This window comes from Rattus rattus, chromosome 3, assembly GCF_011064425.1.
Source record: "Rattus rattus isolate New Zealand chromosome 3, Rrattus_CSIRO_v1, whole genome shotgun sequence".
In the NCBI taxonomy this organism is placed as follows: domain Eukaryota; kingdom Metazoa; phylum Chordata; class Mammalia; order Rodentia; family Muridae; genus Rattus; species Rattus rattus.
Window position 1 is genome coordinate 196452512 of NC_046156.1, and position 13204 is coordinate 196465715.

General features: G+C 45.6%; 1 protein-coding gene across 1 annotated transcript; it reads left to right on the forward strand.

Annotated features, from left to right (window-relative positions):
* Nucleotides 1–698: 698 nt before the first annotated feature.
* On the forward strand, nt 699–7226 carry LOC116897242 (baculoviral IAP repeat-containing protein 1b-like). The gene is made up of 4 exons (XM_032898973.1): nt 699–930; nt 2878–2964; nt 3531–3695; nt 6036–7226. Exons 1-4 carry the CDS (start codon nt 738–740, stop codon nt 6398–6400), a joined length of 810 nt encoding a protein of 269 aa, XP_032754864.1. The 5' UTR covers nt 699–737; the 3' UTR covers nt 6401–7226.
* The last annotated feature ends 5978 nt before the right edge of the window (nt 7227–13204 follow it).

The following is a 13204-nucleotide window of genomic DNA, read 5'->3' on the forward strand; positions in this document are numbered from 1 at the left end:
AGTCTAAGGCCAACTCTACATAGTGAGTTCTCGACCAACGAGTGAGACTCTTTCTCAAGCAAAACAAAATTGTTCTGCTGTAGGAGTTCTTTGCATATTGTGGGCAACAAACTCTTAGGTTATAGGTGAGGTATCTCACTGGGAAGGCATTTGCCTACCGTGTGCAAGGCCCATCCCCAGCTTGACAAAAATAAATCCATCAAAACCTTTATCGGACACATTGTTTGAAAAACTTTTTCTCCCATTCTATATGTTGTCATTTCACCTCTTTATGCTGATACATGAATAATTGTTAATTTTTATGAGGTCTAATGTATCTCCTTTTTTTGCTACTGCTTTTTATAGCATATCTAAGGATCCACTGTAAAGTTCAAGGTCCTGACTTTATCAGTTTTCTTGTAAGAGTTCTATAGATTTAGCTTGTACATGTGTCTTTAATCCAATATTTTACCTTTTATGAGTTGGAAGCAGGAATCCAGCTGTGTGTGCTTTGGCATGTGCAAAGTCAGGTGTTCCGCACTGTTGGTTAGGGAGGTGCCAGTTATTATTGTGAGCCCAGAGACCAGCACAGGGCTTCCCCTAGAGTCCTTCCATGATCAGCAGATGCTGCAGCTGGCAGTGTCTTCATGGATGTGCTTCTACACAGATGTTAGGATGTCAGAGAGCTCCATCTTGGGAGCATGAATATGGCTGACGATCACAGCACCTTGAGAACTTGCACTTGGAGCTCTTGAGTGATGGAAACTATGCACTACCTTCCAGATCAGCTCTTCCCTAACTTGGACAAGTTCCCGGGCCTGAAAGAACTGTCTGTGAGAATAAATGGCACACAGGACGTGCTCTCAGTCCTTCCGGGAGAGTTCCCAAACCTCCATCACATGGAGAAGCTGATCATCCAAACCTCCACGGAGTCTGACCTCTCCAAACTAGGTAAGGACAGTGCTTGGATCTCTAGTTCACGTGTGAGATGGAAAAGCCACTTGGCTAGTAATTGTTAGAGCCATCAATCATCGTCAGTTAAAGCGTCTCTGGGCCTGACATCGCGAACTGTGTCCATGGGAAGCGATGGGATCGGTGCTCTTAATCTTCAGGAGGGCAGAGATTTATTTGTAACTCGAGTCTTTAACGCGTCAGGAACTGATCTGAGCCCTTCACAGATGCTAGCTCAGTCCTCAGACTCACTGTGTGAGAGACAGCGCGATGACCATTGCTGATCTTCAACTGGGGGAGCCTTGACGGCTCAGGTCTATCCATCTGTGAAAATGTCTCTTCAAACGGCAGATCTGACTGCGCAGCCTGAGCTGTGCACTCTGAACCCTTCCTCCCCACAGCAGTGTGGGGCATTCCCTTCTGTTGCTGTGTTAGCCACACATGCAGGTCTGCCTGCTCAGGGAGAAGGAATCCGACTGGGAGCAGCCTGGACCTTTTCTCTGTTTCTCCCACCCTAACTCCTGTTCACAGACAGCTGTGCAGCCATCTTTCTAGAACATGTCATTCAGCAAAATGACTAAAGTGCCATCAGGTCCTAGTGTTTAAAACACTGAACACTGAAGAAATGTAAGCTGGGGACTGACATGGCAGCTTTACATACCACAGAGTCACTAGAGTAGGTCATGGTGGCTCCTGCCTGTAATCCCAGCACTTGGGAGGATGCCCAAGGGCTGTCAGAGCTTTAGAGCCAGCCTACCTATGTGATTTCCACACTTCCATGACCTACAGAAACAAAAACCAACCAACCGATCAAAACTCTTCTGACCAAGAAGATTCCTCCGTGACTGCCAAGTCCAATCAATAACTGAGGTTGGATCTGTGGGATCCCACGGCAAAAGGATAAAACAGATTTCCCCAAAGAGCTGTCCTCTGATCAACACATATATATATGTAATGGCACTTTTTGTTTTCCCATGCATGCACACACACACACACACACACACACACACACACACACACACACACACACACAGTGCTCAACGACTAAATAATTTAATTAAAAGCATTTGAAGTTGTGCTTCAGAGTCGTCTCCCTTTGATGTTACTCTGTACAGTGTGGTGTGCAAACACAGAGGTGTTACAGTGCTGACACTGAAGGTGAAAGACGAAGCAGAAACCTGATCCAGAGATGGGCAGGCACTTGTCCCAGGTCATCTGCTCAGTAGTGAGTTGCAGAAGCAGAGCATAAGCCCAGTGTGGTTGACCTCTAGATATTGTGTCACTGCCTGTTTAACCAGTGTGGCTGCAGCTCATGGATTGAGGGTTCACCTTTGACAGGAATTTGTGGCCTTCTTTAATTCCTAAACATCCTTCTTCTTTTCCAGTTAAATTGATTCAGAACTCTCCAAATCTGCATGATTTCCACCTGAAATGTGATTTCCTTTCGAATTGTGAGTCTCTCATGGCTGCGCTTGCTTCCTGCAAGAAACTCAGAGAGATTGGGTTTCTGCTTCCGAGAGGTCCTTGGCTTCCACCTCAGCAACCACACAGGCTCGGCAAACTATCTGAAATGGGATCTGCCCTTTCTGAGAGACAGCAACAGTGTGTTCATATACATTAAATAAATAAGTTTAAAAAAAGAAACTTGGTAAGAACTGTACACATGCTCCTGTGCAAAAAGCCACTAAATACTCAAGAATTAGATGCCACTGATGTCATAGGAACTGTGAGGACACCAGATCCTCAGCGAGGCTCTCACACCAATGAATGAGCTACAGTTAGTAAAGTACAATTTACACATAAACTACAGGTTACGTGTTCCATTTTTGGAGTTGTCTCCTCCCCTGGGTCACAGTCTGAATACTATATCACCTTCCACCATTTTTAAATACTCAGTGTCATAGGAACTGTGTCTGGCCTAACTCAACTTTATTTTTTCTTTTCTAGTCAACATTTTGTCAAATTTTGCTTCTTTGAAGATATTGAATCTTAGAAACCAACAATTCCCAGATAAGGAAACATCAGAAAAGTTTGGTAGGTTTATAAAATAGTATTCTTTATCTTCTTCTTCCTCTCTTCCTCCTCCTCCTCCCCCTCCTCCTCCTCCTTATTTAGTGTGTTTGTCCCTGTGTACATGTGTGCAGGTCAGGGACATGGGTATGAAATCTGGGTGTAACTTGGGCTTTTCCACCTGCATCCCAGTTTCCAAATAACGACTTATTTATTTATGAATGAATGCCTGGTCCTCAGGCCTTGGCTTGTTCCCTGACTAGTTCGTAACTTTTATAACTGATTTAAACTATTCTATCTCTTCTATACGGTTAGTTACACCTCTTCAGTTTCACGCGTCTGACTTCCTCAGAGTCCAAGAATAATCTGACACTTCTGAGATGGGGTGAACGGACAGGTTGGGGGAGGATGGAGGAAACAGTGTTAGAGGGCAGCAGGGAGCTGCTGTGTGCTGACTCCTCCTGCCCTTGGACAGGACGGGGATGAGGAGGGCCTCAGCTAGGTGTTGCCTCCTACATTACAGAGTGTGTAAGTCATTGGCTCTCATGATGGAGCAACTCCCGAGGATGGTTTTCTTGTGTCTCCCACAGCCCAGGCTCTGGGTTCTCTCAGGAACCTGGAGGAACTGCACCTTCCCACGGGGGATGGGATTCATCAAGTGGCCAAACTGATTGTCCAGCGGTGTCTGCAGCTTCCCTGTCTCCGAGTTCTCGTCTTTGCAGAGACGTTGGATGATGACAGTGTGCTGGAAATTGGTGAGTGTGAAGGGGTTCCCCTTGGGCAGAAACTAGGAGAATCGTTGGAGCCGCCTGCTTCCAGTGTCTACATAAACATCCGCTAGGCTGACTTCCTCCTTTCCTCCTTCCTGCTGCTTCCTCTCGTGCCCTTCTGCACACTCGGGTTCATCCTGGTCAGACTGGGAAAGTCAACAGCCTCTTTGGGGCTCTATAGAAGCATCCAGTCTGTGGTCTCGTTTTCCCAGTGCTGGGGACTGAACCCCAGTGCCTCACGCTCTAGGCCAGTGTTCTACCCCTGCACCACAGCCCGGTCAGGTCTGTATGATATTGGTGATTCACGAACCTGGCAGGGTACTCATTGTATTAGCTGAGTATTTACAGTATGTGTCGATGTGAAGCTGTAAAATCTGCAGTACAGAGCTGAACGAGAGTCTCCAGGTCACAGACTTAGGGATTTTATCTGAGTTCAACTAAACCAGAATGAGAACCCAGACCATCACCCATGCTGGAAGCCCGTGCTCAATTCCCAAATAAATAATCAGTTAATGGATCTCAGGGCCCTACTTTGCTTTTACATCTTCAAGTGAGGCACACGCAGAGTGGTAAGATCTTTCTGGTGGCCAGTGCCCTTTATCTGCGGTGACACCTTGCCTTATGTTCTCACTTCTTGTATATTAGGATAGGTGCCTGGTATCATTTTTATGTCTTTTTCCTGCCTTTTAATCTATGTATCAAAGTTAAAGGTGAGTCTCTTCCACAAGTACACAGTTAGACTTAAAAGCTGATCCTAGGAAGGAGCTCAGCTGGTGAAATGCTTGCCTAACATGCATGAAGCCCTGGGCTTCATCCTTAGCACAACATACAAACAGGCCTGGTGGTTATAATCGTACACATCTGTAAGCCCAGAACTCAGGAGGTAGAAGTAAAGGATCCTCGTCATCCAGGTCATCATCCTTGGCCACACAGTAAGCTAGGAGCCAGTATGTGCTACAGGAGGTCTTGTCTCAGAACAAACAAACAAACAAACAAACAAACAAATCCCCAAAATAATACCTGATACAAATCTGAGGCTGCAGAGATGGCTTCCTCTGTAAAGTGCTTCTAGTCTATGAGATGAAGCTCTCAGGGTGATATGAAGTGAGCATCCAAAAGAGGAGACACAATGGAGGCGACGGCAGGAGAATCTGGAACTTACTAACCAGACAAAAACAGTGAAAGCCTGAGCTCCAGGTTCAGTGAAAACTGGTCTCAAAAAGTAAGGTGCAGCGTGGAGGTTATGCCTGGCTCTCCCTCCCAGTCCCATGCAACCAGAAATAAAACTCAGATTCAAAATATATTTACAAATACCTTGGCCATACAGCTAGGCTCTTCCTGGAGCAGACCATAACAAAATATAACCATTTATTGTGAGCTACACTCTGCCAAGTGCCTGGGTATCTGTTCTCAGGTACCGTCGTCTGGCTTGTTACGTTCCCTGTGTGACTCTCCCACCTCACGCTATCCCAGAATCCTTTCTGCCTTCAGGCTGTTCCACCTCCTATTTCTTCTCTAAACCATGGGCCATCAGATTTATTATTGACAGGTGCCACATCCATACAGATTCAAGATATTCTCTATAGTGGAGAGCAACTAAGAGGAGATCCACCATTAACATCTGATCTCCACAAACACCCACATCTACATATGCATGGTACTCCACACACACATAGACACACACACCTAGACACACACACACACACACACATAGACACACACACACACACACAAACACACACACACACACAAACACACACACACACACACACGTACGGAAAATTTAAGATAAAAACCTAAGCCATTATTTTTTCTATTTATATTTAATATACGTATTTTTTACTGTATTATATTCTCTGCCAAAGGGTAGACACTGTTCCCACAATTTCTCCATTTCTTGTACAGTAATCTGTTTCTGCAAGGCATATTTCCTATAAATACAGACAGACAAAATTCTCTGTGCTCAACTTCCTGCTTTCTGCTTGACCCTTGCAGTCTGGCCTTGTTCCCTATCAACGGGGCAGCTGTTTAGGGTTTTTAGAGAACACTCTTTAAAACATGTATAAAGTTAAGCATTGTGACACACGCCTTTAACCACAGCTGTCAGAAGGCAGGGCTAGGCAGATGTGAGTTCTAGACCAGCCTCAGCTGTCTAAGTGAGCTGTAGGCCATCGAGGGCTGTGTGGTGGAGTCTGCTCCTGTAGGGAAACGATGCTGAGTCATCCCCACGTTCATCAGTGTGGGTGCAAGGTTAGTGACAAACAGCCTTGTAAGCTTTGCTCCAATCTTCATCTTTATAAATGGTGTGGGTTGCTCTCTTTCCAGCCAAGGGAGCAACCAGTGGAGGCTTCCAAAATCTGGAGAGCTTAGACCTCACACTGAATCACAAGATTACTGAGGAAGGCTACAGGAATTTCTTTCAAGCCCTGGACAACCTGCCAAACCTGCAAAATCTGGACATCTCCAGGCATATCCCAGAATGCATCCAAGTTCAGGCCAGCACCGTCAAGGCTCTGGGTCAGTGTGTGTCCCGACTGCCCAGCCTCACCAGGCTGGGGATGCTCAGTTGGCTGTTGGATGAAGAGGACATGAACGTGATTAATGACGTGAAGGAAAGACACCCTCAGTCCAAACGCCTGACTGTGCACTGGAGGTGGGTGGTGCCGTTCTCTCCTGTCATTCAGAAGTGAAGGACGCAGTGGAAGCCTACTGGCAGGTCCAAAACCCGTTTTTCAAATACATTTCACTCTAGACAGGCATGGCATAATCCTAGTACTTAGACTGAGGAGGAGGATCGAGAGTTTGGGTCCAGCCTGGGCTATGTGACAATACTTTACTCTAGACCCCAATCAAAACCAAATCGTTTACTATTCATATACAAAATATTCTTGAACTGTATCAGGCTGGTAACTATTTGAGGCCTGCATGCCTACATCGAGCTATGATGCCTTGGCAGTCCTCGTATGGTCCCTCTTGTACAAAGACTAGAGCTTCAGGCAAGTTCACACAGAGAACCCTCCATTATCCAGATCAATAGAAGAGGGCTGTGGAAAGAAACATTGATGAAAGACTACATTGTGGAAGGAATGATTCACATAAGTAAGAAACCGCCAGTTTAAGGATTGAATCAGTTCCACATCTGATGAGACAGGAGTTGACTTCACCACAGGATGCAGCGAACTCTCTCCGGGAGGTGATCTTTGGTTTTTGTAAGACTTCTGTGTGCTCACCAGTCTTGGTGTGGCCATGTTTGCTTACACTGTCTCTCATCTATTTGAAAACATGGGCTTAGAGAAAACTGCTTTTGTTCTGGTGGCTTTGGGGAATTATTTTTGTTAGGATAGCTTTATAATTTTGTTGGAAACCCGCTCTGTTCCGGGTATATGATTTAATCTTGTAAGGATTTCTGGGTATATTAACTTGGGTGTGAGAATTGTCATTTCATAACTGTCACCTCTCTAGAAGCAGGGGGACCTGGGAGAATGGAGCCAATAAATGCGGTGGACGAAAGTCTCATGCAATAGTCAGCTTTATTCAGAGCGACAGACAATTTATACCCTGAGAGTGAACAGAAACTGCCTGAGAGTTCTCATGAGTGCAGGCTATATACATCATGAAGACAAGCTGCGTGTGGCCAAAATTTATGTTTTTGGAGAGCAGTGGTTCTCAACCTGTAGGTCTCGATCCCTTTGAGGGTCAGATGACCCTTTCACAAGGGTCACTTAAGACCATCAGAAAACATAGATACTCATGAATCATAACAATAGCAAAATTACAATTATGAAGTAGCAACAAAAATAATTTTTGGTTGTGGGGGTCACTACAACATAAGGAACTGTATTTCTGGTGACTTTAAGAGGCCAAATCTTTTAAGTTCTGACTCCATGTTACAGAACCTGACCTAAGTTTGAACTCAGGTAAACTAACAGGCCTGTACCTACTACCCTTAGTTTCCAAGTTACTCCCCGAACAAAACCAGTCTCTAGGCTAACCCCCAGCAAGACCAGTGTCTCACGTTATTACCCAACAGACCTGAACCCCCAGGTTACAAGTTCACCCCATGCCTAATGACGACTAAAACAGAAATTAAGTTTTTACAACTCCCAGCACCAGTCAATTATGTTAAAGGCCACAGTAACCTCCCAATTAGATGCTTGCACACTCATCGCCACCCCTCCCCCACTTGCTGCTTTTTGTAAAGCCCTGCCCTGATATTCAGGCGTCCTCATCACCAAAACTGTCCTGCATGACAGTGGTGCACTAAGGGGACCGATCTAGCTCACATAGAATAAAGACCCTGTGTGGGCTGCATCGGATTGGCTCCTGTCTGTTTTGGGATCACTAACATTTCCCTGACACTACAGTTTGAATATGCTTGGCCCAGGGAGCGGCACTATTAGGAGATGTGGCCTTGTTAGAGGAAGTTTGTCACTGTGGGGTGGGCCTTGAGACATTCTTCCTGGCCTCCTGGAAGTCAGTCTTCTGCCTTCGGAACAGGATGTAGAACTCTCAGCTCCTCCGTCACCATGCCTGCTTGGATGTTGCCATGCTTCCCACCATAATGATAATAGACTGAATTATAAGAGTTATCTTGGTCACGGTATCTGTTCACAGCAGTAAAACCCTAACTAGGGCAGTGTTAAAGAGGCACAGGAAGGTTGAGAACCACTATAACAGAGGCATATGTAAAGAATAAACATTTAATTGAACAGCGGCCAGCAAGTAATTTGAAGTAAACTCACTCCTAGCTGCTACACCTGGGAGGGGCAGGAAAACACCTTCTAAGAAGAATAATTCTGTTTCGAAGAAACTACGGTCACCAGACAGGGTTGTTTCCTTAGGGGTCTCACAAGCACTCAGAATTTTCCTCACATGACTCCATTCTTGGACCATGTCCTAACACATAATGTATATAAAAACACCTATGTGCTTTTTATTGTTCAGTTATAAAATATAGCTTAGGAAAGACTCCTAAGTTTCAAAATAAAAAATTAGCATTGGTTATCTGAGCCCTGAGGCAGGTGGCATTTTTTTGATTTTTATTTTCTCCCTTTTGTATTATTGTTTTATAATGGCCTGTCAGTTTAGTATTTAAAGTAAAAATTTAAGCTTGGGGTGTAGTTCAGAAGTAACTGCTACAGAGTGTTCTTGAGACCCTAAGCAGTCTCCAGAATTGCCGAAATGTTATAAGAAAATTACTATAAAATTTAGGGCTGGAGGGATGGCTCAGCAGCGAAGAGTGCTGGCTGATCTTCCCAATGGCCCAGGTTCACTTCCCAGCAGTCACATGGAGGCTCTGCTTAGGCATATAGACAGACAAAACCCCCATCCATATATGTAATTTCATAATAAGTTAACGTAACTCATCATCAAAACAGTAACACAACCTCCCCGTGGAGGACCAGACCTTCTTGCTCATCTGATGTTAATACTTTTGTACTCAGACGGGTTTTATGTATTGTATCAGAGTCCATTGAAGGGAGAGAAATCGTGAGAATATTTACCACAGGGAAGTTTGGGGCAAGTGCAATGCAGTCATTAGCTCTAACTGAGAACTGGAATACCGAGAGCTCGCTAGGGCCATGGAGTTGCTAGGAGCCCCTAGGCTGTTTGGCTGCAGGAGACCTCAGAATGCTATGTGCTGCCAGCCATGTGCTGCAAGGGCCTCTTTACTGCTCCAGAACCAGCAGAAGCCTCTGACTCCCTCAGTGTCTCGGCCGCAGTGCCCTCTAGTGACAAAGCTGTGCATGCAGCGATGATGGGATAGGAAGCCTGTCACATCCTGAATACTCAATTTAGAAACAGGAGGCAATAACTTGGCAACTGATTTAACTCATTTAGTATCGTGGGTGGGGGAAAACCTAGGGACGCTGTGTGCAGTCTTGTGTATAAAGCCAGCTACTCTGGAGGCTGAGGCAGGAGTAGCACAAGTTGAGGGCCAGCCTGGGCAATCTAGAGAGACACTGTCTCAAAATAAAGTTGAGGAAGAGCTGGGGAGGCTTCTCAGTGGTCCAGCATGTGTGAGCACTAGCACTGCAAGTGAAAAAGAAACAGGGGCTGGAACGATGGCTCAGTGGTTGAAAGCAGTCGTGATTCTTGCAGAGGACCTAGGCTCGATTTTCAGTACCAGCATGTCGGCTTACAACCAGGGATCCAAGGTCCTTTTCTGGCCTCGCTGACTACCAGACAAATACATGGTACCCACGCATATGCAGACCAAACACCCGTACCCATAAAAGAAAAATTTTAAAGTCTTTAAAAAATAAACAGGTCTAAAAATAATCCAGTGGTTGTGGTTGATTAACGAAAAATCAAAGCTACGTCTGTTTCTGATCACAACCTCCACGTCCCGACTTGTCAAATCTCTCAAATGGGCTGCTCTTCTGCACACTGCCTGCACCTGCTTAGGGCACCTGCTTAAAATTGAAGTTTAAAAACAAAAACCCAGGAAATCAGTTTTTCATCAAAGCATAGTACACGTAGGGTGCAACCGAAAAAGGTAACAAAAGTAATTGTAAACTTGCAAAAATAGATATTAAATATGATTTTATTAAGCTACAAATATAACAAGACTGGGAAGACGACTTTCGTTGGAAGAGTTCTTTACAAGCATTGGTGTCTTCCATGTTTACATTCTCTTCCCCCAAGCTCCTGCTGCCTCCGTTCCACCAAGCAGCTGTTTTAGCATCACTGCGACCTCCACACTGACTCATAGCATCATCAGTGACCTCCAGCCTCCACACTGCAGTCTTCATCATATGAGTCCTGTTAGCAGCAGCTGAGCTACGGATGGGGCTCGTCTCTGGCCTCTAGGAAGTAGCTGCTCAGAGAGCTCCAGCTCAGCCCTCTGCTGTTTCTCTAACCCCTGGGGGATCTGAGTTCCCCTGGCTTCATCTCCACACTTCCTGGACCCTCATCCTGCTGAATGGCTTTAAGCTCCACGTCTACCCCACCTCCTCCATCTCCAGCGCTAGCCCTGGACTCTGTTCATAGAACTCCAGAGGACATTCCACATCTCCAAAGCTGACTCTTAACCTTGCCCCCTCACACAAATACTCATTGCAGACTTTCACCTCCTGAAACTCCTGCTTTATTCTTCCAGTTGCTTAGTGAAACCCTTGGAGTTACCGTAGCTCTTCTCTTCCACCACATATAATCTACTGACAAATCCTGGCAGTTCCACTTGCAAAACAGTGAGTTCCACGTGTTCAGCCAACTCCTGAGAAATCTGTGGTCTATTTTCACCATGCAGTCAGAGGCTCCTCCTGGGTCATGCTCTCCCTGTGCCTCCCTCTTCTCCTCTAGGCTCCCAGCTCAAGGCCAATGCTGTCGGCCTCACAGTGATCTACATATGGCCTGAGCCTTGCTCCTGCTTATTCCTATCCCGTCTCTCCTTCCGCTCACTTGCTGGCTCTTGAATATTTCATACGTATTCTTATTTTGTCAAGTCTAGGTTTCTCTGTGTAGCCCCCAGTGTCCTGAAACTCTCTCTGCAGACCAGGCTGGCCTCCAACTCAGAGGTCCCTGACTTCTGCCTCCCCAGCTCTGGGACTAAGGTGTGGGCCACCACTGCCAGGCTCCACACACATTCTTACACAAGAGCCTTTACTGCTTGTTGCCTTTTCCTTTAACCATGTCCTCTCATCCCAGGGCTTGAGTATTTCCCAAATAATGTATGAGTTAAAAAGCAATCCCACTGTGAGCTACTAGGGGTGGGAACTTAATCCAGTGTTTGCAGCTGGGGCCTGTGGAAGGTATTGAGGATAGAGTCAGCAAGATGAAGATTCCCACTGAATCCTGGTGGCTTCCTGAGAGACCAAGTGTGAACACACACACAAGATATGCAGAAGTCATGCTTTTGTTGCCTCGTGCAAGCTCAGCGCACCAGACAAAACCATCGGCCAGGAACCTCCAGAACCGTGAGCCAGAATAAATCTTTCTAACCACCCCATGGGCGATTTTCCATTTTGTGTGTAAGAAATGACAGAGTACACGTGTGCACATGAGTATGCATATGCCTGTTTCCACATGCACTAAGGTCAAAGGTCTTCATCGGTGTCCTTTGACTGCCTGCATTATTCCCTGGAGAACCTGGAACCTGTGGGTTTGGGCTAGGATGGTGGCCGGCAACCATAGGAATCCTCCAGCTGTACCTCTCTGTCCTTTCCCATGCTTTACCACTGAGCCGTCTCCACTGCCTGTTTCTGGCTGTTCCTGTACTAGATGTGGTCTCATTATGTTGGCCAGGCTGGCCTCAAAGGGTGAGTCCTACCTCAGCTTTCAAAGTAGCTGGAACTACATTATATCCCAACACACAATGCATCCTTCTAGCTTCGCCGAGAACAATACCCAGCATTTAAATAAGGTTGAGTATTTGCTAGAATGAATGACCTCAGTCCAAATAAATGTACTGAGTGCTAAAGAGAGTTAAAATTAGTGTTAATGTCTAATGTCTGGTCAGGTAAAGGTAAACAATTAAATTTAACCTACAAATTAACGAAGTTATGTTGAACCTAGAATAGCCAATATTCTAAAAGCTCAAGTCACACAACATATTTTGCAAAGTTACTTACTAGGTAGGTACTGACCACCATTAATTTGATAATACTTATTTGATTGCTAATATCATAGGCGCATAGGGAGCTTAGTTAATTTAGTTTACCTAGCTAAAACTTAGGAAGGACAGCATTCACCATGTTCTGTTCTTACAATAGTGGAGCTCAAACCCCAGTGCCTTGCACGTTGGGCAAGCGGAATATCAATGGGTTCCATCTCCAGCCTATCACATTTACTTCTTCCTTCAAAGGTAAATAAACCAGGGAGAAGCCTGGGTGCGTAGACACCATCCTTACCCAAGAATATACATGGTGCATGGCACCACAGGGCCACAGGGCGAGAATGGCATGGGCAGTTAAGTTAGGCAGTACTCATGATGAGGTAAGGGGCATCAGGGGGAGAGAGGGAGGCCAGAACGACAAACAAGAGGAGGTTCGAAGAGAACAGCGGAACACGGTGAAGGTGTGGTAGTACTCGCCAGCGTTTAGGAGGCTGACAAGAGGACTGTGAATTACAAGGAAGCCAGGCTGAAAACAAGACTGTTACAACAGGGCTCGCAAGATGGCTCAACAAGTCAAGGCACCTGCCACCAGACGACCTGAACTCAATCCCTAAAACCTACATAGAAAGAGATACAACCTCACAAGTTGTTCTCTGACCTCCACATGAGCCATGGAAAATGCACACATGCACACATACATGGAGCAAGTCACACAAACATACAAAACAAAACCACAACACGCCTTGGTTCCTGACTGGCCAGTGTAGCCTCAGTGACATGAGTTAGCTTTCGTTCCCCACATTGGATTATCAATTTGTTCCACCTTCAGAAATTACCCTTTTACAAAGTAATAAGACTGAGCAGTTTTCTTTCTGGATCTTTAAACAACTCAACTTCACTGTATATACCCCAAAGGAAAATATCTATAAAGTCAAGA

What these genes read in the sequence shown, in the direction of transcription:
- LOC116897242 (XM_032898973.1), top strand. Translation starts at nt 738, where the DNA reads ATGGAAACTATGCACTACCTTCCAGATCAGCTCTTCCCTAACTTGGAC. An exon ending in GTCTGACCTCTCCAAACTAG is followed by an intron (nt 931 to 2,877) that starts GTAAGGACAGTG and finishes TTTCTTTTCTAG; the next exon opens with TCAACATTTTGTCAAATTTT. An exon ending in GGAAACATCAGAAAAGTTTG is followed by an intron (nt 2,965 to 3,530) that starts GTAGGTTTATAA and finishes TGTCTCCCACAG; the next exon opens with CCCAGGCTCTGGGTTCTCTC.